General features: G+C 38.0%; 2 protein-coding genes across 5 annotated transcripts in view; both read right to left on the reverse strand.

Annotated features, from left to right (window-relative positions):
* The window catches only part of rgs19 (regulator of G protein signaling 19), a 40,285-nt gene extending 21,373 nt beyond the window's left edge, over positions 1–18,912 (reverse strand). The window contains exons 1-2 of one of the 4 annotated variants that reach the window (XM_057319152.1): positions 18,384–18,896; positions 5,561–5,671 (exon numbers count right to left, since the gene is read on the reverse strand). In XM_057319152.1, coding sequence (XP_057175135.1) covers positions 5,561–5,575 — 15 coding nt within the window. In that variant the 5' untranslated portion in view covers positions 5,576–5,671; positions 18,384–18,896. Of the gene's footprint in view, positions 1–5,560; positions 5,672–9,336; positions 9,485–18,383 lie in introns of those variants that run through there. The other 3 variants (XM_057319153.1, XM_057319150.1, XM_057319151.1) reach the window with 3 other exon arrangements.
* Positions 18,913–20,905: 1,993 nt separating this feature from the next.
* Positions 20,906–22,857, reverse strand: LOC130545342 (protein LKAAEAR1-like). The gene is made up of 3 exons (XM_057319780.1): positions 22,576–22,857; positions 22,313–22,432; positions 20,906–21,009 (listed from the first exon to the last, which is right to left on the reverse strand). The coding sequence occupies exons 1-3, from the start codon at positions 22,855–22,857 to the stop codon at positions 20,950–20,952; spliced, it is 462 nt and encodes a 153-aa protein (XP_057175763.1). The 3' UTR covers positions 20,906–20,949.
* Positions 22,858–27,945: the final 5,088 nt, after the last annotated feature.

Here is a 27,945-nt window from a genome sequence, read left to right on the forward strand (position 1 = left end):
CTCATTTCGAAAGCCTGCGTCCTCCAGATGTCACATGCGAAATGAGACGCAGGCACGCAGCATGTATTTTTATTTAATTCCAATTTAATATTAAAATCTTAAAAGTTAACGGTTAATGTTCGGATAACGAGTGTCGGTTCTCGGTTAGGGAAATTAACCGAAATGAGCATCCCTAGTTAGAAAGAAATAAAGCTTTTCAAACAAAACATTTGACAAACAAATTAAACAATTATATAAGTATAAACGTGAAAATGATAAAAAAAAGTTTGAAATTATAAAACAAACAATTGTGAGATTGCAAAATGACTACCAGAAAGTGTCCAAATATGTTTGTCTTTAAATATTAGTGAAACATACTTGTAATGTGATGAAACGGGAACTGACTTGGTACATTCATCGAAATCATTTTATGCTCTAAAAATGTATACATTTTAAGTGTTTGAAACTGCTTGAAGCTGAAACTCTTTTTTTAGATACTTTTTTTGATAATAGTAGAAAAACAGCACTTGTGTAGAGTAAAAAATGTCAAGATGTCATCTATGACAAAAGAAGACAACTGTCCTAAAATAAGATAAGAGCAACAGCAGCTGTATAGGACACTTCAACATTTGAAGTGAAATTGAGTTTCTCTGCATGGTGTGGCTGTGACGTAAGCCAATCCATGTTTATAACATAAAAACAAACATAAGGGTTATTGCTGGGACCAGCGTCTTAAAATGAACGAGCAAAAGCTTCACTTAAAAGCATTAGTGGTGTAAGAAAGTAAGAGTGTGAAATACAGGGACAGTGCAGGGAGCCTCAAAGAGACGATGAGAGGAGGAAGTGGTTTTACTGAAGAGCGACCGCAGGGGAGCAGCGAGCCACCCGAAACTGACCACACTTCATCTTTAAATCACTGTGAGCACACACGTCAACCCTTAAAGGTGTGATGAACTGGGCTTGTTATTGTTTTATACTGTTGTATGAGGTCTACTTATGACGTTCGCGTGGTTTTTACATTCAAAAACATCAAAATCAATAAGTAATAGGCTATTTTCTACTCAGGTTTTGAGGCCGGCTCGACAAACGCTCTGTTTTAATGGGCGTGCCGCATTGAAGACTTGGAAGTAAACGCCCACTGCTATGATTGGATAGCAGTTTGCACAGTAAACTTAGTTGGAGCCTTCTGTGAATTTGGTTAGAGGCGTAACGTTAACGTAGCGTGATTTTACTCAAATTTACTGACTTATTTCCCGGATGTGATGGCAAGGATTTGCGTATAGTTTGTATAGCCTATAGTTGTAGGGTGTTTAATGATATCCGTACCTGTCAGCATCTGAGACCCGTGATCGTGAACCGGACAGAATATCACCACAATCGCGGGTCTCAAATGTTAAGAGAGTTTCCATGATAAATAAACAAACGGGAGACTCCCGGTAATTTATGGATATGACCCAGCACCCAAAATAATACCAAAACACTTCAAAACAGCCTCCATTATTCGCAAATGGTGGATAAAACCTTGAAAAATGATATATGAGCCCGCCAAATCACAGAGATGCCGATTCGCACGGGACTATGTTATCTTGGTGTTCGTCAAAATATGGTAGGTCATTTGTGGGGGAATTTTTACTTTACAAATTACAGACATGGCCGATTCGCAAATTCCGATTCCGTGCGAATAGGGCTCAGGGCATATCATTGCTGCGCCATTCCTATCGGATCCAATATTGACGGCACAGCACTGCTTTTTAATTTTAGTCTCTCCGCAAATCCAGGGTCGACCTGTGCCTTGTTCAATGTTTTCCCCACGTGAGCTGGAACGTCTTTAAAAATAAACTTCAACCACGCATTACTAAGCCGAAGGAAGGTTATGCAGTGGCTATGTTCTTCCACAACCAGGCACTGCACAATATTTTGCGATCTTTAACGGCATGTTTATTGCTTGCTCTAACTGATTCCGCGCAACTTGTGTTACTTCAGTACTGTCGTGCGTGAACCAGTGGGCAGGGCTAGAGAAGTAATGATGTCATAGATAGGTGCATTCCAGGACCTGGCGTTCGCTGGGCCTGGTGTCAATAACAGTTGTAATCTCAGTAACAAGGGCGTTTTCAGTTCTGACACTTACAGGATGTTTGCTTGAATACGATTCCCTCTTATATAACAAAAGCACGGGTTAAAATTGATGTCTTAATTCATCGCCCCTTTAAAACAACAACACAGAGATCCACCTGCGCTCACTTACTAAACTAAAGGATTTTAGACCTTCGTATTACAAGTCTGGGTCTTCACTACAAGGCCATTATGCAACAAAACAAAAAAATAATTTCCAAACTGTTCTTCCACCCATCATTAACTGTATTATTCTTGAACCTTCTGAAAACAGCCGTGAAATCAACAAGCTTGTGAGAACACCCCCGATCCTGGCATCCGGCGTGAGAAACTATGATTTCCTTAGGGCACGAAACTAGACACAGTAGAACGGCGAAGGAGAGGAAGATATAAAATACGTGCAATGATGTTTGGGTTTATATATATCAATTAAACTGATGGGCAGCTGTGGTCTATAGGGCCGGGAGAAGTTTGCAACATTATAAAGGGCTGGAGACTAGATAAGTGTTTGCTATACAAAAAAAAGAAAACTTGTGTGTAAGTTTCTCCTCCACGCAAACACAGAATGGATGTCTGCTTGTCTGTTTTTAGATCTAAATCTTGCTTTCCTCTATAACTTTATCCAGATGTCATGGCAGACTGGTCATAAATCATGTGACTTATGACTCTTTCCCTCCACTGCTCTCTCTCTCTCTCTCTCTGTTAATCTTTCTCAGCGAGGGTAAATTATATAGGGCAAATTCACTAAAGAGATGCAGCGTTTAAGCGTGAAAACCACCATTTAACCAATTTAACCAGACACTTATTGTGGTGAAATAGCAATACTTATTATTCAACATATTATTCAAGTCAATCCCTTTGAGTTTTCTAATACACCTCAAAACAAATGACTGAAAATGTCTGAAAATATACTACATTTTAGAATGTAGTGCTTACTAGTACAAATCTTACAAAAGGACCAAGTATTGTGTTAAACATGATCCGTGTTTATAACAACTATATGCACAGCATCTGTGACTGGGCAACTCGTCCCTCAGTTTGTAAAACAACAGAAAAACACATTTACAGTAATGCACTCATAACGTCTATGTGGCAAGACTTTCCGGGGTGTGTACAGTAAATACAGAAATGTGAACCTCATTAAGCAACACTCACAACTGATCATATTTTTTATTAAAGCACTCACCTTTCATACAGAAATGTGCTATTTGATCTGTCAAGCTGTTAAAATCATGCTTTTAGTACTAAAACTATATTTCTACGGTTATGCATTACTGACCTTGGAAAAGTACTTTATATAATCATGCCTTGAAATACTGTATGTATATTTAAACAGAGTTACGTGAGTCTATTGATAATGTGTATAAAGTTAAAATGCAATACAATAAAAGATTATTATCAATCCCGCTTAAGAGATTTGTATTAATAAAGAAATTAAGAAATTTCTCGAGACAATTGTGTGACATTATAGAATATTAAAGAATATCACAAATATTAAATATTGCAGAAAATTAGGATTAATCTGCCAAAGATGTCCCCAACTTTACTCCTTACATCTCACAAGTAGCGCAAAACATGACTTGCTGTGATCAAAATGATTACAGCCAACCACAACCAGTAGCACAACCAGTTTATATCTTTAATTTATATTTTTAAATGAATAAAAAGTAGTAAGTGGTCACCAGGTCACTTTACACAAAAAAGTTTTTTACTGTGTTTCACTAAATATTATGAAACAGGGCTCCTACAATTTGCAACCAAAAGTATTAATCTGCGAGTGATATTTTTGCAGAGATCGTCACTGGCGACCATCCAAATGTACTCATTTTAAAATTGGATGCAGCTGGACTTTTTCCCGCACGTTCAGTGCCAACGATCTGCTCTCCTTTGTCAGGTGTCTACAAAAACACTGCGTGCACTCAATGGACTGATATTTGGTTAACACATGTATAGCATATTTTTATTTCACTGTACAGAAAACTAAAAACATGTATGATTTAGTAGTTATTTAAAAACGTATTATTAAATTATTACTTAATTTAAAAAAATAAACATACATTTTAAATCGTTTAACTGATAGTATTAATCGGATAACGGTTAATCGAATAACGAATAGTCGACTATAAGGGGGGCAGTCCTAAATATAACAGCAGTTACCAAAAAAGCCACAACAATCCTGCAAAGCTGCTATCTGTCCATCCTGACGGATGACAACTTTGAGCGGAATTCTGGAAAATAAACAGATGCACATTGACCAATTAAAGGAGAGTTTACTCACACGTGACTTGGTTTGGTTCGTTTGGAAATATTGCCTTGTGAATGCGAACCAAACCTAGATGAAACTGCAACACTGTAGCAATTTAATCCCCGGTTTCGGAACAAAGCAATCGATCTACAGATGTGAAAACACCCTTAGTTGAAAATGGTATAATAGCTTAGGCTATATTTGATTTTAAACAACTTTTCTCTTTGGTTAATAAATGTAATATTTAAAACTTTTTAAACTTAATAATTGTAATTTTTATCTCATTTTTAGAACTTTTATAGGTTGTTTGTAAAGTGATAAAGCCACTTAAAGGTACGGTAGGCCTACACAAGAGAATGTTATTTAAAAATGTACGTTAATGTTATGCGGCTCTTACAAAACAATTTGGCGCCTGTTTTTTCCCCAATAGTCGGCAGAGCCAATGGCTCCTTAAAATATTTTTTTGTCTGGAGCCCTGTGAAACTTCTATCCAAATCATGATTTTTTTTACTGAAGCAAAGAGAATCACCTTTTTACATAATTCTAGAGCAATCTAGCAAAAATCAATCATATACCACATACTGTATTATGAGTCAGTCACTACATTCCCTCTAATGTTGTCGAAAATGAGCCCAAATCTCTTTGAGCCCAAGGTTAAGGACTGTGAGCAACACTCACAACATTCTGCAATTTTTTGATTCACATCAATATTTCTGTAACTAATCCAAAACAAAAGGGCTATAAGACCTCAGCAGTCCCTCGACTGTCCCTGTGGCAGCTCTGTAAGAGTACCCTAATAAAGCAGCAATAATAGTAACAGGTCAAAAGCAGACCAGACCACCTTTAAGGTCTTAAGGAAATCCAGCATCTAAATGTTGCTCAAAGACTTTTTAACTTGTCTATTTGTTGATCACGTCAATTTATTGACAAGGTCTGTTGTTGCTTATACTAAAACAGTCAGTATGCAATGTGTGAACGATTAGCAGCAGCCTCACCAAATTGCAAATATAAATACAGTAAACCTATAATAAATAGAACAAAAATAAAAAAATGAAAAAAGTTCCAACACAACACTTTTTTATTTTATTTGATACAAATTGTTAAATCTGTTTAAGTATTGTAAGTTTCACACTTTGCAAACACACACAGTTTGAGAACCACTGCATTAACAAAACACACAAATGAAGAACCACAAACACCAATGAGAGTTAAAAGGCCGGTTACCAGAATGTCCATCATGGCTTGACGGAGGGCAGCCTACTAGTCTTAAAATCCTCAATGATGTTAATTGCCTGGACACATGCATGTCATCCCCCCGCAGGCCTTGGACCTCTCCTTCACACAAACACACACAGGGACGTACACGCAAACACAGAAATGCACACACGCACACACAAATATGGGGAGAGAAAAACAGGGGGCGAAATATTAGTTATTTTAAGCAAATGCTTACAATTAGTTGTGTGATTTTTTGTGTGTTAGTTAAGCGAATTTGCTCAGGCATTTTAAATAAATGTCAGCTAAAAATTACAATGTACAACTTTCAATTCATAAATAATAGTTAGAAGGGAGTCTGTAATAAATTCACCTGCATGCAAATCCAACATGAAATAAAGTAATATTTTAGTATTACAGTAATTTTTAAGTTAATTTAAGTAAGTTTCAATTAAAACTAAAGTTTATTTTGAAGTATAATGAGGCTCAAAAAGAAAAGGCGCCTCAAATATCCTGTTGTGTACTCAAAGATCCTTAAACCGTATCTCATAATGGGGTTATTGGTGGAACCATCTATAGTCTTTGTGCTTCTTCCAGGAACTTATAATTGAATAACCCCACATTCAGTTGTGAAGTTCTGGAGTCACCTTTTCACTACACTGGGACCTCAAAGTGCTTTGAGGGTTATTGAAGGAACTCAAATTCTAAAAAAATATTCTTGTAAGATCTGTAAACTTGTAAGTGGTTCCTGGAGAATCTCTCTTGTACAAGACAGTATCTAGAGGAACCCCCAAAAATTCTGCATGAAATTTTTAGTGTCTGATCATTTTGATGTTTTATAAGAATAGTCCAAAGTTTGGTTTGTGGCCCCTGCTATGTGAACACACATTTTAAAATCATGCACATGATTAGAAAAAAGGCCAATTTGTTTTGAAAAATTTCAGCAAGCTTTTAATTATTTTATATTTCTTACTATTGATATTATATTAATTGGAGACAAAACTATCATTCAATAACTATTCATTCTATAAGTAGATCCTAAGTCACTGAAATCTTTTGAAAATGTAAACGTTGTTGTGCTTTCCATCCAAACAAACTGCAGCTGCTCTGTGTGTTTATTGTGCAGTCTCGCCCTCCACAGTACTGTGGCGCTGTTGGCCCAATGTCGTAGCGTCAAACGCATGTGGCGCTTTCGTTGAAATGTGTTTAACTTTATCCAGCTCTGCGCAGACAGATCACCTTATGACAAAATCATACGGCATTAGAATAGCATTTCTAAAGCATACAGAGCAGTCAGTTCACAAATAGCTCTCACTGTGCTTTGATGTCATACCGATCCCTCTGCGACCAAACATCACTCTGGCACGAGGCGATACGAGTTTTCACAGTTTGACAGTTGCCACAGGGAATTCAAAATAACGGACCGCAACAACCTCTCGACTGTCCCATTGGAGGTAAGTAAAGTAAAAATATATACATAACTTAAATATATTAACTATATACAATTTGTATAAATGTGTACTCTGACACGTCTAATTGTATGGCCGTTTTTGGCTGTTTAAACCGTTTGTTTATTTTACAGTGTAGACAGCGCTTGTTTTAGCCGAGATGCTAACGAATATAAGTTAATTATGAAGCTTGTGGGGCTAACGTTAAATGGGAAACGTTAGTGTTAAATGACAATGACTTTTAGCCACTTTTAGCTATTATGTTCACTTTTATGTGAATGTTTTGCTCTTTTTTAACTTGTAGTTTGTGTTGAATGGTTTCCCCACCCATGTTACATAAATGTAATTAAATATTTTTATCATATTAAGTTGTTTTTATCCTTTTCCTCAGAATGTTCAGTATTTTCCAGTTGAGCAGCAAAAAAAGTAAGTATTGTATTTATTATGATATTTTTATTATTATGTTATTTGTTATATTTGCACATGTAAAAATACATCTCATTGAAATTCATTAAAAATAGTACTCATTGACAACGAAAAAATCTGAATAAAGTTGATTATTACAGTTGTTGCTATAAAAGCCTATTGTACTCCTTAAGACCAAAGCAGTGACTTCCAGGCATTTTAATATTTGTTTATTGTTACATTTGTAAACCAATTTGTCATGTGCTAAATGATTAAATGTAATGTTTTATGAGACGTTATCTTAATCCCTCTTTTTTGTCTCTATGTCTTATTCCCAGGGACACCCAAGGCCAACAGACCCAGCTCCAGCCCACCCTGATGCTCATCCTTGCACTGCCTGCATGGGACACCTAAGGCCAACAGGCGCAGCTCCTGTTCTCTTTTTGCCATAAATACATATCTACTTTAGCAATACAAAATTGTGAAATGCACTACAGAAATAATTTTGACTTTAGATGCTCACACCACCTGGTAATAGCAGGAAACCCATTTGGAGAGAACAGCATTGTTTTTTTTCTTGCTCACAAGGATTTGCTTTTTGGAAAATTAACTTTACCATGGGTGTAGGCCTTGCTATGAGCTTTTTTACAATTGTACATTTGTACAAAGTACCTGAAATATTTCTGTATTTATATTTAAAGTTAAGGCAAATTATTTGGTTAGTTTTGTTTAGATGAATTAATTTATAACAATATCACCAACACAACATTAATTATACATTTGATTTCATGAATTTAGAATTGTAATGTACAATATTGACGATTTTCTGAATATTTATTCAATGTAAATTGTTGTTGTTTATTAATAAACTGTTTGCTTTGTATTTGCTTTTAGTATTTCTGCTTATTAAAATATGTGAATAGCAAATATAAACTGAAATGGTGCCTTGAAGCACCCAAGATGGTTCCAGACCATTTTAATAAAAGGGATCCCCATGAAGCCTTGAGGGTTAATCAGAGAACCGCCCTTCGTGAAGCGGTGCCTTGAGTTTCCCCTGAGGGTTCCGCCGGCGTGGCAATGTGAAGAACCCCAAATGGTAGCTCAATGAACCTTTAATTTTTACAGTGTGAGGGGAAACAAGCCCACTCTACTTAATAGGTAGTACTGTAAGTTGTATAATCATTTTAGGTAATGTCAATTTTCATAACCAGTGTTTCACATAGTCCTTCCCTAAAATCATGTCATTCCTTAATCCAATGTTGCCATGTTGGGCTGTATAAACAAACAGAGCAAATAGTACCACACTGCTTTTTAACTTTCCACGATATAGAAAATCAAACACAAATCAAATGACATAAACTCAAACATCGAAATCTAAATTCAAACATGTTACTCTAATTTAACCAGTACTGAGATTTACTAGATCACTGTGAATCACTTCTCTAAACTCTTGTAGCTTTTGTGTTCAAGATCTGCCAAGAATCATGACAAAATCGGCCCCAGATGGTTAGCCAGCTGCCACGTTCCTGTACCACCCTCACATTCATACACAGATGTGCATCTAAAGGTCAATCCACCCATGACATACTGAACAATCTTTTAATGTCATTTCAAATAAATTCTTTACATTTAATTTATTATATTTAATCTATGTTAATATTTATAAAATGTTACCAGTGGGGTGGGAATCAGTAGTGAACTGGCAACATGATTTTATATTAACATGTGGGTCATGATATGCTAATATTACAATTCTTCACTTTAGGTGCATAAATGTTCCAAACTTTGCGAAATAATATTTTGAGCGAAATTAATGTCAATGTCCTTATTCCCACCAATCAAAAAAAATGAAAATGTAAAAACTTTATATAGTAATACAAACGTACAAAACCGCAATACTTAAAATAAATTTTTAGGCAGACTGATACTTACATCACTCCAGGTTCGAGGGATAAATATCTCTCAGCTAATCTCTATTAAAGCTTTTGACTACATGGAGAACTAAAGGCACTGCTGAGTCTGCTATGCCCAAAACCTCCTACTTCCCTTTTAACTCTCTGAAGAAGAGGGAGGACGGGGAGCGCCACACAAAAAGAGGAAACGCTCAACAGAAGACGAGGAAGAAAAGAGGACATTGGCAAGAACATGCGTAAAATAAGCTGAGACAGAGGGCAAAAACACAAGCCTGGAGGGTTTGGTAAAGTTGGAGGGAGTGGTCTCTGTTAACCAGCCTCTTTATGGACACAACCTGATTTTTCATGTGATGTATGCTTTATGAAATGTCATATGTACACTTGAAAATGTTGTAACAGAACTGGTTTTCAGTAGTTGAGAGTTAAAGGAACAGTTCCCCAAATATGAAAATTCTGTCGCTCCTTTTAAATCTATATAGGAATATAGACAAATAGAAACAGGTCAAACTGTAACTTTTTGTGGCGGTAAATTTTGTAAACATGATCAACTGATTCATTGAAAAGATTTGACTAAAAAATGTTTTTAACAAATCGCCACTTCTCTCATTCATTACGTAACAGACTAAGGAAATGTACTTGTATGCTAATTTTTCAGCGCCTCTGCATCCTTTAAAGTCTTTAAGATCCAGTCACTATTCAATTATTATTCAACAATATATTCTTAAAAATGTCAAGAAACTGATGACAGCATTTTGGGGGTAAGACTGAGCTATTCCTTTCATACAGTGGTTTCATGGATCATGTCCACTAGTTTGGCATTTATAGACTAAATAGACTGAATGTTAACAGTTTAAAATTATTAGTTTAAATTATGTGTTAAAAGAAAAACGCAGAGAATAAAAGTAAAGAAACTGGTTGTGAAAGAGAGCAAAATGGCTACACACGAGTGACTCATGCTTCCTTCTAAAAATCAGTTTTTTCTTAAAGTGACACCCGGCTAATCTGCTGATGACTTACACTTCAGCCTTTTCCATCCGACCAAAACAAACAAAAAGCCCCGAAACAACACTGGCTCTTCACATCTGTATTAATTCTGGCATGCGGTTCGACTCGTGTCTTTAATAAACTCCTGATAAAAGTCTATAAAAAAATTAAAACTTTTGAGCTTTTACACTCATACTCAACTAACTGTCCTCCAGATTGTTGTTTAGTTTCACTGACAGCAACATTTTACTGCAAACTCAATTTTCAAGTGGTAAATCTAAAAAATAAAACCAAACACATAATTCAGACACGGCGTTTCTCTTCAAGTCAGCACGTTGGGGCTTGGTATAGTCAAGCAATGGCTTTTGCATAATACTAGATAAAAATGCAGCATCGTGAAAACATTCTTGGTTGGTCTTGACCAGCTTTTATCTCGTAACCACATGTTTTTGACAAATGCACAAGACAATTGAAGAAAAGCCAATCGTACAATAGATGATACTGTAGTTCTTGTTTAAGAGTACATTTACACAACAACGACGGAATAGAAAACAGAAAGGTTTTTCCTTTCCGTTTTATAAAAGTTTCACGTACATACAACACCGTTGTCAAAACCATGGGCATAAATCCCGGAGGGGACATTGCCCCCCTCCATCCGAGGGTTGCTCCCCCCAAATCATTAAAACTCGCACTATCTATTGTGATAAATATATTTATGTATAACTAAATTAATTGTGTAATTAGAAAAAAATACAAACACAAAAAATGTGTTTTAAATTTAGAAACAGTTGAGTTCCCCCTCCCCTGCCTCACAGTGGTTTGGCCCACTGCCTGCTGTTCATCTCACCTATGCTACACATAAATCAGGTATGCAGCTCAGTTCATCAGTGGCTGTTGAACTTCAGTAAGAAGGCTATTTTATTCACTTTAAATGAAGTAATTCTCTTTAATGTGGTTGATGCTGATTCATTAATAAATTAGTTGTGGCAAAAAAGGCTGATTACTAGGGATGTAATGATTCACTGTGAGCCGGTTGAAAATCGGTTATAATGAGTGACGATTCAAATCGGTTGAGGTGTGAACTGAATCGCAATACATTTTTTGAACAGCAGGGGCCGCTATTTTCACTGCAAATCTAAACGTGGACATGCTGATATTTCTTAAATGAAAAAAAATCCAAGAAAAGCTCAGACAGTATTAGTTTGTTTATATTAAAGAGACTTTTTCTATTATTAATTTGTTATAAAATTGCAGTTTAGTTTTGTTATTTGAAATAAAACATTATTTTATTATACAAAGAAACGTGAAGCATTTAAGAAATAATGCAAGGGAAGTTGTTCATTTCTAATTTGTTTCAACTCATTTTGTAAAAATAAATCGTGAGTAAATCGTGAATAAATCGCATCGTGAGATCAGAATCGTGACTCGCATCGCATCGTGAGCTGAGTGAATCGTTACATCCCTACTGATTACTGATGTATTTTTCCATGAATCTGCTATGTTAGCGATTAAAACGTTACTTAGCTAGTTAAAGGCGGGGTGTCCGATTTCTCTTAGCCGTTGTTGATGTTCAAATCACCAAAACAAACACACCCCTACCCCAATCTTTCGCTTTCATCAGCGCTCGGCTAATGTCCGTCCTGTGCATTGAGCACCTTACTGCTGATTGGCTACAAGGTTGTTTTGGTACTCGGCCTGACTGAGTTGTCTAAAGCGTAATTCGGAAATCGGTTACCCCGCCTTTAACGTTTGCTTGTTTAAAATAGCTTGTTGCATAGGACGTCACACACTGCAACTAACACGCCGAAGCCGTTTACCATGCATTGTTTTATTTGTGGCGACCTGACATAATGTTAACTTTCATTCAGTTGGAAAAGGTCGTTTTCTCAGCATCTATTTTGTGCAGTGTGTGTGCGGCGGATAAGCTAAACATTCAGTTGACTGAAACTCGGGCGATTCATCAACGAGTACAACACAGAATTTAAGCATCTGTCACTGTTACTGACTGTTTGAGTACACGAACATGCACATAGTTTGTTGGCGGAGGCAGTGCACTACATGGGAAAATAACCACCACTCTTTAATGTAGATGTATGGTGACTTTGTCAGACGATGTTGCAGTATAAAATTTAAAAAGTGTTTAAAAAGTGACTCATTGTCAACATGTAGTATCATGGGTAGTGTGTTTTTATACTTGTTTCCTGTCTTGACAACAGAGACAAAAAAAAAGATGTAAATGGAAACAGCTTTATTAGGTGTGTTCACTTGTATTAGAGTATGTGACAGTTCAGTTCAGTTATAAGACTGCAAGTCTGCATGATAAACCTATGAACCTAACGCACATTGTCACTTTGTGTCGTAGTAAGTACAATTTTGACTACGCATGCGTCTAAGTGCTCTCGTGAACGCGCACCATAGACTGACAAGACAGAGGAGAATATATAGATTAAAGTCGTTATTTTGATTTGTTTTTCGCACATGAAGTATTCTTGTCGCCTCAAAAAAATGCAATTGAGCCACTATGAGTGGATGGACCAATTTAACAATGTCTTTAGTACTTTTCTGGATCTTGACAACAACTATAACCATGATGTCTATGAGGAGACCTGGAAATCTCTCGGATGTCACCTAAAATATCTTTATTTGTGTTACGAAGACGCCGAGAGGTCTTAAAACATGTTGAACGTCATGTGGGTGAGAAAAAAGAACACAATTTTGATTTTGAGATTAACTTTTCCTTTCGCCCCTACCTACAAGTGCACAGTGCAGAGATAAAAAAATGTGTTAAAGCACAAATATAAAACGATCTATAGCCGACAATTTTAAAAGACAGAGTGACAAATTAACAGAACGATTCATCAACCAAGGTCATTATGATTACTATAAGTGTGCGACCAAATTGTAAATTGGTGCGACAAATGGGAAAAATGAGTCTAGAGCCCTGCACTGGTCAAAATGATCTGCGTTTACATAGATCCGCCAAAACATGAGTAAAACACTGTATTGTGCATGCCAGGCCAGTGGATAGCGATGTCACTTTGTAAAGAAACACTACGTGTCTGCACACATACTCTGTTTTAAGCCAAGAGCACTTTTGTGATGGCCAAGGCCACACAAATCGATATCATGTATAAATATGTAAAATGTTGGTCTATTTAGTGTTTGGAGTAGGCTAGTTGTTTTATTGTTTATGGTAATAAGGTTTATTTTTGTATCAGTAGTTTCGTTTCTTAACCCAAAAAAAGTTTGGTTTATGTGAAGCATTGCTGGCCTTTAATACAACTAGAATGCGATGGTGTATTTTTAAATTTTATTGTTAGAGTGCACGCTAGCAGTCTAATAAATAAAGACATGACAAAAAGGGATAATACAACAAACTAAATATTTTGGGTTAAATCTTTATTTAAAGGTAATATTTTTGTTTCCTTACCCGTGGTTCCACCACGATCTTGGACTGCAGCAGGAGTCGTGAATTGCTAATCAAACGGGTGTACTAATTCCCGATTATCCTTATATTTTGTTAGGGAAGTATGGGGAAGTAGGTGTGGAGTTTATTTGGTTTAGAAATAGATGATATTAGGTATTTGTTTGTATATCATATTGTATTGTTTTCCATTTCATTTTCTTTAATTGTGGAAATGATTTATGTTTTTATTTATATTTTGTTTAAATGGTGTGTGAGGTGATAATTATGTGTGGTATTTTTCTCCCCCTCCATATGTACTGAATGGGTTGTCCCAAATGGTGAAAAGGGGGGGTAATTTGGAATTGGGTATGGTTGGGCTGGGAGTCCCAGGTGATAATGTCGGGACCCAGTGCATAGTATGGTGAAAAACTTATTTTCCTGTCATTTTTTAAAAAAGAAACCTGTCTATAATAAAGAAATGGACATTTATTTCAACTCTACCAGCAGTTGTTCCTGATTTTGACATGAATCCCCACAACTTTTAATACCCTTTGTATGTGTGTTTATAGTTTGTGTATATAAATACTATGTCTCCGCTGGTCGGAGTAGTGCAGTAAATCAGGCACGCAGATAGCACTAGGGACGGGGGGACATGACCCCCTCAGATCCCGATCCGTCCCCCTCACTTTCATTATGAAAGGTGACAAACATCGGTAAAACTGAGGATCAATCAGGATTTCCTCTATGTAAAGTTACATTAGCCTAAGTAGTGGCGGACAGGGCCGCTGCTCCTTAATTATTTTGCCGTCACTGCTTCAGAACCGGGTCGGCCACCGACATTACGTTCTCTGTGCTCTCTGTGTGCTGCTGGCTGCTAGCCTGCTACGACTCCTGACCCCGCCCCCGGGGTCCTACGAGGAGCTGTTAGCTGCCTCAATTGTGCCTGTAGTAGCGGTAACCATAGTGATCAAATGCCATCGTCGATGACTGAGCTGGTGATTTTTCTGGACTGAAAAAATGGACTGCATAACTGCCACATAAAGGCAATGAAGAGACAAAAAACAATCACCTCGTTTTTCAAAAACCAAACAATGTAAGTGTCCTATGCCTGTTGACTTTTCCCAGATGTGGCAGATAAGTTTTGTTATTTATTTGTATAGCTAGTCTTTTGCACTTAGCAAACACAGCAAAATGTGGAGAGCAAGACTATGCAATTAGGTGAGTGGACAGAGGCAAATAGCGAATTAACACAAAAAGAATGGTTGGATAAATCAATCTGAAAATGTATCTGGACTTGCAAGACTAAATTAGGGTCCTGGCATAACATCATTATCTAACCCAATGTGCTCTGATATCTGTTTAAATAAAACATATTTTTCAGAAGGCATGAAGTTTTGGTGGGTGATAAGCATACTAGGCAAATAACCGTTTGATCATGCATTGCTAGTGTTGATAGGTTGGCCTTTGTTCATTGTTGTTTATCCATGATTTCAAATAAGAATCCTCCAATGGCTTTTTAGTGCAAACCATTAGCCCAACTTACGCAAAGTAACTACTTGAGCACTAGTTAAAGCCCAAATTACGCAAAATAACTACAGCTTGGTCCCCCCCAGTTGAAAAATCCCATCTGCGCCCCTGCAGTAAATCTACTTTTAGCTAGAGAAATGTTATCAAGTATGTCACGTAGCACACACAGTATGGAGGCCGCTTTTATTGTTTTGGGACTACTCGCGCATGACTACAGACTGAACACGTTATACAGATGCGTATGATGTAATCGTTATTGGAAAACACCATCTTCAGAGTTTACACACAGACGATAACGCCGTTGTTTTCAAAAAGTTGCACTTTGAGACCGGCTTTCAAAATTTTAAATTTTCGGTCTCCCAAAACGCTGTTGTCGGTCGTATAGCCAAAACGCATAAAAAGTTTTCCATTTTTAGTGACTAAGTTTAACCTAAAATGTTTTGGTCTGAAGCTGAGATCTTTAATCAATAGGCAACACTATGCTTATACTCCACACTTACTTACAAGGTAACTTATCAACAGTTCCATGGGAAATCAGAAAGCTCTGCAGATGTCTGAAGAATATTAATGGGTGTCATTCACAAGAAGTTTTCTTTGTTGTATTTTTTACTTGGATTCAATTTGTGAGGCTTTTTTGACAAATTCATTAGAAGAACTTGACTCAAAATAGTTGTAATTTGCCCACATGGGTCATGATGCTAAATACTCTATGTTGTTTTCACATGCAGCCAAAAAAGATAATGCAACGGAAAAACATTCCCAGACACTTTATCATATTACACTCACTTCAGAAATAATTTATGTAAAATCTAATTTCTTTTGCTGTGGCGATAAACAGTAGTGTGAAAAGTGCTACAGAAAACACTTCTACACATCCTGCCGTGGTCTTTTATTAAATTCTTTGGCTAATATGATTATTAAACATTTAGCAACCCGTACAATCGTTCCGAACTCTTCCAAAAGTGTAGTAGTCTAAGTGATGTTTAACTTAAGTTATTTTTAGCCCCCAAAGCACTACAAAATAAAATTAACTACAGATTCTGCTTTGGTTTGCTAACTGGTCACACTTTCAGACCTCTGTCCAAGCAATCAGCTGTGGAAAAAACTTCTCACCCATGCTAACATGAAGCCGGCAGTCATTAACTCCAGCTCCTCACGTAAAAACAGGCACGCTCGCCAGGAGAGAAACACTTTGGTTTTAAAAGGAGCTGTGTTTGTTAAGTGCCGTTCTGATTGAATTAGGGCTTCAGAGAGGCAGACTAGCCCCTTATGAACCCAGCACAACCCTGCAGGCCCTGAATAAGAGAATCATTTATTCAGGATCCTGCTCCAGTGACTGGTCACATTGCAATTCTATTTTCTCTGGTTTTGTTCATTCAGAAACTTGTGTTGAATAATGCCTGTGTTGCAAACAGAGTGAGTTTTCTATCGCAGGAGGATGTGGTTTTTTGCAGCAATGGTTGCTATCTCTAAACCTGATGTAGGTCGTTATATTTTGGCACAAATGCAAACTTTTTGAGGTCACGAAATGAGTGAAAATAAGAAAGTGCTGGTGGATCTGCATGCAATGGTATTCATAAAATATCTGATATCAGATCACAAGAAGTTTTAAAAGCAAAACTAGCTTCCATTTGGATAAAAGACCAAACATGTAGATTAACATTTTAGCTTGAGGTTGATAAAGCAAAATAACGTTGATAACGTTTGTATGTACTACATATATTTTCGAAATAACTAAAGATAGAAACAGCTGTGATGTTGAGCTCTCATGTTAGTTAGTCTGACCCAAGACATACTTGACTGGCATGCCCATGGATGCATACCTTATGTATCAAAACATGTAATTCCTTTTGCTAAATATAGACCTCGTTGTTGTCACTACTAAGAAGACTACATATTGAGCCTACACACTAAGATGATCTGTTCTTTTCAAGTTACAATAAAAAAGCCACGTTTGAGTTCCTCTGAGGAACAATAAGGTTATATATCATCGATTGGACATAAATATCTCTTAACCTCGGGAATTCTCACAGTGACGTCACTGGTACACGTGCACTGTGTCTCCCCTCCGTATGCGAAGCGCGTGCCCTGCGCGAACACACGCGCGACCGCGTTCAAAGCTCTTCGCCGCCACGCGACACCGCGGGCCCCGCCCCCCGAACGAGACGAGTACGCGCGCACAGAATTCATTCACCCGAAGGTCCCGCGCGTGAATCGCGAACGCGCTTTACTACACAGCCAGCAAAACGGAGAGAGGGAACATATTTCGAGATGAAAAGACACGCGAAGCCACGGAGAACAAGGCGTGTTGAATTTACTCTCATCGACCGCGTATTCATGCGGTTAATGTATGAATAAAAAACGTTTCTGATAGATGATAACCTGAGCTTTATCCTCCCCCACTTCCTATGGTTCATTTGAATAATATTCCACTTTCACACCGCATTAGCTTTCACTTCACGATGCCACGAACCAACAATTTTATCAACGCATTTGTTTCACAGATTTATAAGAAGCCAAGCAGCGTTTGAAGCAACGTTACACAACGACACCCTTCCAGAGGTCACTTCAGTATGCTGTATAGTGAAACCTAACATTTGTTTATGCATATATAGTTTATCGTTGGGGAAAACTGTTGCTAAACCGTAATCCCCGTGACACACACCGGGTGCACTCGTTCTTCCTGTAACTGTACACAGAAAACACATCCCTCCCGGAGCACGACGTGCTGCAAGAAGCTCACGAAATACAGATGATGCACAACACAATATAGACAGTTGACAACACAGTTTAGCTTTCCAACCGCGTACATATCCCATCGCGATGAAGCGAAACAAGCAGTAACAGACGGGGGGAATAAGCGGTACTCCCTGCTCGACTGCGAATAACCACTGTAGTCGCGAAGACATTCAAGCTCTCTATTTCTAGAAAGGCTTCATTCTCTTCAACCCATAGAAGTAAGTTGCTGTCCTTTACACTATGCAAAAAACATTTTTTCGCGCTGGATATAAAGAGAAGATCGGGATTTACGGAGGACGAACCATTCTTTGGGAATCACGGACCTTTTGAAAACGGGAAAAAAAAAACACCATCCACGGGCAAACTCAAAGCGTTTGCTCTTGAAAAAGGCTGCCGATGACTATACTTACAATTTTTGCATTAAAACGATCTGGAGGGCGGTAGCCGTTGCGTTTTCTGAAGCACATCCGTTTCTTTGAGCCTGTTTTGTGTGTAAAAATACAGTATCTTTTTCCTCCAATGTTCCAGCTTGAGAATCGACACCCTTACCGAGGCAGGCTGAGGATGAATTGCGCATGCGCTAATTTAGACAGTTCTACTCAGTCGATTGACGAAGGACTTCCTCGGTAATTGTCGTTTCCAGTTTAACTTTTCAAAAGAGTGGATCTTACCGTCATCAGGCAATTAACATATTATACAATGTGGGGACTTTAATATAAAAAACGGCTGCTTTTATATTGCTGCGCTTCAAAGGACTTTTACTAAAAGTTTCAGCCAAAATAAGCCGATACTGACTTGGTCTTGCATTGCCTTTTTGACCATTATTATTCTATTCTGTCTTATACTGTACATGTGAAAAAGTTGCAATTCATGGTCACTATTTTACGGCTGGTTTGCTAAAAACTGACTCGAATTGTTTACAATATGCTCCCAATATTTTGTTCACGACAACGCATACTTATAATGAATAACATTCTGCAGAATGTTCTCTCATTGTAATGATCATTATCAATGATGGATAAGTGCGCTTAATTTAATTTAGATGGTTTTTGCGCATATCCAGCAGGAGGCGCCAGCCACTAAGGAGAACAACGGGGTACAATGATCCACAGCATGTTAAAGTCTGAGATAAAGGTGTACATTTTGGCACACGTAAATCGTATATCAATACATTTAACCCATTCTGGTAAATACACAAGTGTCTTTATTTGAAATCAACTAGATGTGTTTTAAATCCAGATGCAGCTGAACGCTCGAGGGGTTTACTGAATTCCTGTGCAGCGTAACAATGTGAAACTTTTGTGACTCATCCAAAATACCTCTTTTGAGAAAACATCCTTGTTACATTGCAAGTTGATGATGAGACACTGTAGGAAATGGCTGGTGGTTGTGAGAGGGACACCTGTGTGACTGCCACTTGGTGTCAGTAAAGCTCTCTTCCTCGTGGTGGACCTGAATCCCCCCTCCCCTACAGCATTAAACAGCCAACAGTTTGATTCATTATTGGGTGTAATGCTTATCCCTCTTAAAAGCATTTTGCTGAGCATTTGGTTCATGGTAGTTAGATGCATTCCGTAGTTAGATTCCTTTTACATATAATTGATGATATGTTGTTAAAGGCCACAGGCAATTTTCTCTCCGCACCTGTGTAGCTCGCACAATTGCCTTATCTGCTTCCTGTCATCTTCAGGCCATCTGTAATCTAAGTGACATAGCATTGACCAATCTTTTGCCATCCCTCCCCTCTAATTACAACCCTGACATAATGACTAAAAAACAATAATTATCTAATGCAGAGATGGAACGAAACTCGCTTCTTAAAAGTGAAGACACATGACACAAAGTACTTTGGTTTTAGTCTAATTTGGTCATGCTATTTCTACACAAAATCAGCAGCAAGTATAACTCCCTTCTGTCCCGACGTCAGCAATTAGCAAGGTGATCAGACTCCAGCACAGAAGACACATCATCTGTTGACAGACGTACCCCCTGCTGCCAGGCTTTTCAAACACAAAAAGGCCTTGCTGCCTCCAATCTGTGCTTGACTGCTACTGACATAGCAAGCTGCCATGTTATTTATGCTCTTCTCTATTTGCTAAAAGTGTCAGTATTTTTTCCTTACTGTGTCCTTTTGGCACCCCGGAGACCTCAGGCAGGTGCCTTCCCAGAGAGCAAAGATAATTGATTCAATGTTGAATCAATGTTATATTGGTAATTCTTAACATTGATTCAACATTGAAGTCATAGTTCACCCAAAAATACAAATTCTGTCATCATTTACTCACCCTTGTGTCATTTCAAACGTCCGACTTTCTTACGCAAAACACAAAAGATATTTTGAACAATGTTGTTGACAGGCACCCATTGACTTGCACTGGTTTTGTGTCCAACTGTCCATACAATAGAAGTGAATGGGTTCTGCCGCTGTTTGGTTACAGACTTTCTTTAAAATATCTTTTGTGTTCTGCAGAATAAAGTAAGTCATACAGGTTTAAAATGACAAGAGGTTGAGTAAATGAGAACAGGATTTTCATTTTTGGGTTAATTATCACTTGAAATTAGTCGTCTTTGCTATCTGGGTTTTTGCACTTAATTATAATCAAAGATAAAATTACCAAAGATCTAGGCCCGGTTGCATAAAGCACCTTAAGTTTTTTCCCTTAAGTATGACACTTAAGGGGTGATTTTCCTTTACCAAAGACAATAGGAGAATAACTTAAGTAAAACTTAAGGTATACTTAAGGACACACTTAAGGGAAAATTACACTTAAGGTGCTTTATGCAACCGGGCCCTAGTCCCTACTTTAGTTTTGGAAACGGTTGTAAAATGTTCAAAGGTTTACAAAGACTATGAAATATGACCTACAAACCAGAGGTACAACCATTTAAAAATATTTTTTATGTTCACATCACACTGACTGAGGCCACAATACACTCAGCATTTAATGGTCTCAGAAAATAATATTTTTTCTTCAGTCATCTGCGGAGCATAGTCAGGCCCTTCTCATCGTCTAAAATCTCCTCTAGTCTCCGTCTCTAGAACAAAGCACAGGAATAAGACAGAATCGAGGTTAAGAACATGCTTTCGGCATGTCTCAGAAGAGCTTTGCTGCTCAGTTTGAAGTGGTGTTCCTTTTGGAACATTATCATTTTGAAAAGCAGAAGTACTTTAAGGCATAGCAGGAACATAGACAGAACTTAATCCAAGTGCAGTAGTTATTACTGAAACACATTTTTCAAAAAAAAAAATTTCACAAAACTTTGAACCCCAGGATACATTCCTACAAATAAGACATGACAAAGAACAATGAGGGCTTTAATGTCTAACACAGTTTAACTTAGTTAACATATTTGTTTATATAACACAACACAAATGCTCTCTCATTTAAGAGGTGAGAACAATGAGGAACAGGAAAAAAGAAAATAAGGAAACAGGAATATGAGGCAAAAGATACAACCAAGAGACAAAGATATGCAATGGCAGAAAATCTCATGTTGTTAAAAATGTCCTTCAAAGTTTGTTTGTAATTCCATTCATCGTCACTTATCTGAATTACGAATGGGGAATGCCCCAAAAGCATTTTAAAACGACCAAGGAATTATGCAGAAAGTTTACTGTAGTGACTTCATAAAATGAACATTATTAGAAGAATATACAGTACAGCATACAGTACAATGATATTACTGTGCAATTTAACTCGAGGTGAGATCAAGCCAGTTTTCAATGTAATGTTTACGCATCACCTGTGATGAACAAAACCAGCAGGTGATCAATCCAGAAATATAGATCTGCTCTGTGCACCTTTTAAATACTTTGCACTGATGCACATACAGTCTAAACACACGATATCTCAATTCACTAGGGACTTCTGTAGGGACTTGGGATAGCAACATTGATCATGCTGATGTCACACAGATGACACTTGGCAATGACATTTTTCTACTAAAATAACAGTTTTTTAATTAAGATGCCTCTTTCATTATGAGAACACCTTTAAAGTGAAAAAATGACTTTAAAGCAGTCCTTTAAATATTTGCCTGCTGTGAGGAGATAATGGAAATATGTCTCTCCACCTGTCAGAAGATGTGGAGAAATGAAGCGATATAGAGAAGCAATTTACAAGATAGCATTGGAGCTGAGATGGCCAGTGGGAAATCATCAATTGGAAACTAATAATATTAAAGCTTTACAAGGATATAAGAAATAGGAAAAACAGCATGCACCAGAGATGTCTTTATAGATTAATTACGCCCACTTTCACACCTTCTAAGTGGGCCGTATATTTCTTTTAATAATAAAGGGAATCATTGGATTAAATATATTTTAAAGTATAAATACCTCTGCTGGGTCCAAATTGTCTGTGTGGTTCACCTTCTCATTCACTGATAGCATGCGCTCCAGGCGCTGCGCTCTCCACGCGCTAGGCTGGCATGAAATCATCACTCTGATTTCCTGCGCCTGGTCATTAGCAAAAGGGAGAGATTAGAATTGCAATTGCTTTGGGAATACTTGCACACTAGATTACTCCACAAAAGCACGTTATGCTTATTACATAAACGTGTTACGTATACTGAGAAAATAAAATATTAAACATAGCCTGCCCTTATGCGTTCGTAACGCAGCCTCAGGTTTCTGACACGATTCCGCGCTTCTGTGGCCTTTAATTGAGCGATAATTTGTTTCTGACGATCAGATACAGGTGCCGCTGAAGATGGGTTGCACGTCCCGCCGAATTTTTGTTTAGTCAGATGTACGCGCGCGCGCGCTCCCGCCGCCGCCATCCATTTCTGCGCATCTTTAGACGCCTCATATGCTTGTAAACGAGCTCGTTGCTGAGGGCACATCTTCACAGTTTCCCCTCTGTCTGATTTTCGTCCTGCCATCTTTCTCTTGCACTTTAGGTCACTGTCGTCAGCGGTTGATTAAGAGCAGAGGCGAAAAGTTCTTTTAAACAAAAGGTGGAACATTTATCTTTTAAAAAATGCGTAATTTTGTCAACTCTAACTTTTATACTGTTCTACATTTTTTTGTGTTTTAAATTACTAAAATAATAGCAAAAGTTATTCACGATATATTTCAATGTACTTTAAAACTTTTACCTTGTGAGTTCCTCTTTGGCGCTAAGGTAAACACAAAGTGCTTACTGATGTTGTCATAGTGAAGTTCTTTGTCTTGTAAACAAAAGCAAGGAACTAAGTCTATACCTCAAAAGTCAACTCTGTAAAACTAGACTGCAGTGTTATTCCATTCTAATTTGTCTGTCAAACTTGACAACAGCTTGCAACAGGCTATTATAATGTTTAGATTTTTTTACTATAATAAATTATTATGGTAATCCTTTAGTATCATGTACACTATAAAAACAACTAGTAGGATTTACTCAATTTTTTGTGTTTATTTTGTGTGCAAGTTTTGCACACGTTTTTAATTTTGCTTAATTTTAATAATTTACTGCAAAAACTTTTACTTTACTTTTAAGTAAATCTTTTTTTATGTTACTCTGAAACCATCACTGACTATGCACATGATCTTATGACATTTTTTCGTAATTATGAAATTGCTTGAGTGTACATTAACCATATTAAGACATTCTAAAAGAAGAGGTCTGTATGTTTTAAGCTATTTTGGTTGGGTATGTTTCTATGAAGGGAGGGGTAAGCAACTGGCATGAGTCCCAGCTTCTCCTTACAACAGGTGCTGTGAAGATGAGGAATGAGACACACAGTGCCTGCTCTCATCCTGGGGCCTGTTTCAGAAAGGAGGTTCAGTTAAAACTATATTAACCCTGAAATGAGGGAAACTCTGGGTTTTCCGTTTCAAAATGCGAGGTACGTCAAACTCTAGAAAGCAGGGTAAGTCAAACCCGTTTCTAAAACAGAGGTGACTTATACTTATAGTCAACCATAGTAACTTACTCCGTGAACCTAACCTGGTCGGAAGCAGGTTTTCTTTGGTAAACCCAGAGTTTCTTTCGATCTCCTCCCCCTTTTTAAATCCAAATGGTGTTCCTCATTGATTCATTCATTTAGTACAGTCATTCATGGCACACATTTTCATCACACAGAGACCATCTCAGTGACTAAAAATTGTCACGGTTTGTGTGGACAGAACCCAAGTGCAGACAGGTAAGGTTAACAAAAATACTTTTAATATAAACAAACACAAAACAAAACCCATGAGGGGGAAAACCATAGGCACAAACAAACTAAACTTGGCAAAAACAAAACACTGACTAGACTAGACTACAAATAAACACTTGACTAAGACACTGACTCAACTTGCCTTTCAAAGAATATGAACAGGGTATCAGGCAAAAACGAACAGCACAAGACAGAAAACACAAGTGCATTAAATGGGGGATAAAATCAAGAGAGGAACAGGTGAAGGGCAAGAAACCATAACAAGATAATTAATGAGGAAACGGGGGCAGGGTCAAGAGACGAGACTGGAGAGAGCGCATGGCATGCCAAAACACGCGTGTCAGGTTTAGTAGATAAAACACTTCTGCAAAGGAAACGTGTATCCTCGCTCATGACTCCTCAGAAAGCCTCCTCGATCCTCGATCCTCACCTCCTCCCAGTGCAATTAGAGAATTGAGACGTCCTTAAAGATGGCTGAGCTCGATCGGTTTCCGGGTCATAGGATGGAGGACGGAGGAGCGATGAAACGAGGAGGCATATTGAGAAGCACCCCATGTCTCTCTCCACACTAAACACGTGGGCTCTGTCATGATCCTGCCTCAAGACTAAGAAAAGCATGACCAAAAGGGGCAGAACCATGACAAAAAATTTCATGTGCTTTTATAGAGGCTGCATTAATTCATAGGGATGTACTTTGATTTCAGGAGAGCAATTTAGGACCCAAGTGGACTTTTGTCATTTTATTAAAACTGTATCATTTTTCTTTACAGTGAATTAGATATATCAAAATATATCTCATCTATCCTTACATCAATAACATCAGCCACCGTGGCCATGTATTAAATCAGAGCATATTCTTTCCCCTACATGTTATCACAAATGGTAGTTTTCTATGGAGGATAAGAAATGACTTAATAAAGTGTATAAATAAAGTGCATGAATAATACAGACATAAATACAGAATTAAAGCGATAAAGGTAACAAACAATTAATTCAGACTTGCAGCCATTCCTACCCAAATCTGCTCTGAGCAGGGTTCGAACCAGTGATCAGACTTACTTTGACATGAAAGTCTGACACCCTAACAAGTGTCCTATACACCATGAAGTTTCACACTCATCACTAGAGCACTGATGTGGAGTGAGAACATAAGATTGTTTTTATTATTTCTGTTTTATTTCTGTTGTTTTATTCATTTACTGATTAATTGTTTATTGATATATTTATCTATTTATTAATTTAAACTTAAGTCATTTTAATCACATTAGTAAATCCACTGTATGCAGAGCTGAAAGTGTGCCTCGCTCTCAAGCGATTTCTGCCACCATGTTGCTTTTTTTGGTGCCGTTGCCATGGTGAATCGTAATATCGGAGCTCCATTGATCATGGATTGTCGTAGTCGTGGTGCAAGCGCTTAACTCAAGGTAAGCCTACCCAGAGTTGATAGAACTAACTCAAATCAGCTCAAAGTTTCGCTTCTCTGTGTAAATAAACTCAGAGTTCACATTTTAACTCTGTGTTGGTTTAACCTTCTTATTGAAACGGGTCCCTGTTCCTCAACAAGTAAACAACTAAGGACACGATTTAAACATACTCGCACTTCCTGAAAATTAGCTTCTGTACATACACCTGCACCTCTTTTATCTCACCTCCCCCCGCTGGGACATAATTGAAAGTGAAAGTGACCTATTAGTCAAATATGGTGACCCATACCTGAAATGTGACCTCTGCATTTAACCCATCCAGAGAGTAGTGAACACACGCACAGCAAGTCGTGAACACACGTACACCCGGAGCAGTGGGCAGCTATCACTGCAGCGCCCGGGAGCAAGTACGGGTAAGGTGTCTTTGCTCAAGGGCACCTCAGTCGTTACCCGCCGGCCCTGGGAATCAAACCGGCAACCTTCTGGTCACGAGTCCGACTCTCTAACCATTAGACCACGACTAAAAACACGATAAACTGATCATTGGTTCACTGCGGGCTCTGCTGCAGAAAAACTGCACCGGCTGCTCTTGTTTCCATGCTATTAACATTGATCTCTGAGTGCTATTCAGAGTTCAAGGTTCTCCATCACTATGGATCCCGTAGTACTAAACTGAACTACTTCTGTGATCTCTACAATCTGATACAGTTAAGGGTCGATTTGCATCTCTTTTTGGGTCTGTTTATGTAACCGGGCCCAGTAGAGGGCCTATATAACAGACTACTCCACCGGGGACAAAAGCCCACGGAAACTTTTATTAAATGTTCTTGTTAGGACACACAGGTTTAGTAGCAAATAGTGCAGTGAGGACATAGACTTGACCTTCAAGTCAATCGCTTTATTAAACAACCTCACAACAATGAGAGTTAAGAAGAATGTAAAAATGTCTTTAATTCGAGAATACTTTGTTAAAAGGTCACTCCTTGAGGGACTTCATAGCAAAAACATTTCACTTCACGAGTTTGCCTATGCAGATAATAATTATAATGCAGGGTAGAAGGTATGCGTATGTGGCGTGCTGTGCGGGGAGAGGGCTCCGAGCTTGGTGGATTCTTCCGAACGTGGAGTACTCTGCCCTTGTCCGGGGAGAGGGCTCCGAGTCCAGTATTAGCCCGAACCCAGAACGCTCCCCCCGTTGTCCTGCGGGAGCAAAACGGGCTCATGGTGAGGAGCCGTTGTGGTGGAGGGATGCTTGGAGAATGTAGAGAGAATGCAGGTAAGACGGCTTTTCTTGTGCCGATAGGTTAGATGCTGTGATTGCTGATAGTGGACCAGCCGGGTTGATTACCTGTTCATGCTCCTCCCGAACTTAGTTAATTAAAACATCATTAAAACACGTGCCAACCAGGTTTAACCTGATGAAATATAAACCACAGGAGGAACCAGACCTGGGAGAAGAGAGAGACAAGAGCACAGGTCACCGGGCCTCAAACCAGCATTTAAGAACACACACAACACTACAAAAGATATAAGTGCAGTAAATCCTACAAGCCACATTACACACACTATTAGTTCCATGCAGTGAAGACCACCTCACGGCACCACACAGTGCAGACAGGAGGAGACCCAGAAGACCCCCAAGGACAGATAATCTCACACAGGCTGGTCCCTGCAACAAAACAAAACAAAAGATAAATAAAAAAACACTTGCGGTAATACAAAAATACTGGTTGGCATTAAATGGGGGTTGGCATATACTTTTAATTGACAGAACAAAACTAAATGAACAAAATATAGAAGTAAATTAATTCAACAAAGATAAATCAGGCATGAACATCTTGGGCCCGGTTTCACAGACAAGGTTTATCTTAAGCCAGGACTATGCCTTAGTTAAATTATGATATTTAAGTTGCTTTTATTAAAATGCCTTAGATGAACACATTACTGGTGTGCATCTTGAGACAAAACAATGGCAATGACATGTTTTAAGATATATTTGGGCAAGTTATTTTCAGTTAAGACAGCTCAAACTTTCATTTTAGTCTGGGACTAGCCTTAAACCTTGTCTGTGAAACCAGGCACAAAAGTCCACCAATATACAATATACTGTTACCACTTTTGCGTCGTCCGCAGAGCCAATGTCATTGCTGAAGAGCAAGGCTATAATTTGACCGCTTCTGGACAAGATCATTGACCTTTAGGAAGAGCACAAATAGGGTAGTGATGAATAGACCAGGAGGAAAAAAACGTTTGTTAGAAATAATTTGTCGAAGAGTTGAGAATAGCGAAGCTTAACTTGACACTAAAATTGTACTCACTCTTGATGCTTTGGAAAATCCCATCTTGTCTAACAGATTTCCATCAAAATGAGGTCTTATTTAATTTAATTTCCTTTAATTGCTGCACT

The sequence above is a fragment of the Triplophysa rosa genome, linkage group LG21 (assembly GCF_024868665.1).
Source record: "Triplophysa rosa linkage group LG21, Trosa_1v2, whole genome shotgun sequence".
Taxonomy (NCBI): domain Eukaryota; kingdom Metazoa; phylum Chordata; class Actinopteri; order Cypriniformes; family Nemacheilidae; genus Triplophysa; species Triplophysa rosa.

Excerpts from the sequence above, each read along its gene's own strand:
- LOC130545342 (XM_057319780.1), bottom strand. The coding sequence starts at position 22,857 with ATGGCAGGACGAAAATCAGACAGAGGGGAAACTGTGAAGATGTGCCCT. Across the intron at positions 22,433-22,575 it reads TGCGTTACGAACGCATAAGG|GCGCAGGAAATCAGAGTGAT; the intron begins GCAGGCTATGTT and ends GCTAATGACCAG. Across the intron at positions 21,010-22,312 it reads ACAATTTGGACCCAGCAGAG|AGACGGAGACTAGAGGAGAT; the intron begins GTATTTATACTT and ends GCTTTGTTCTAG.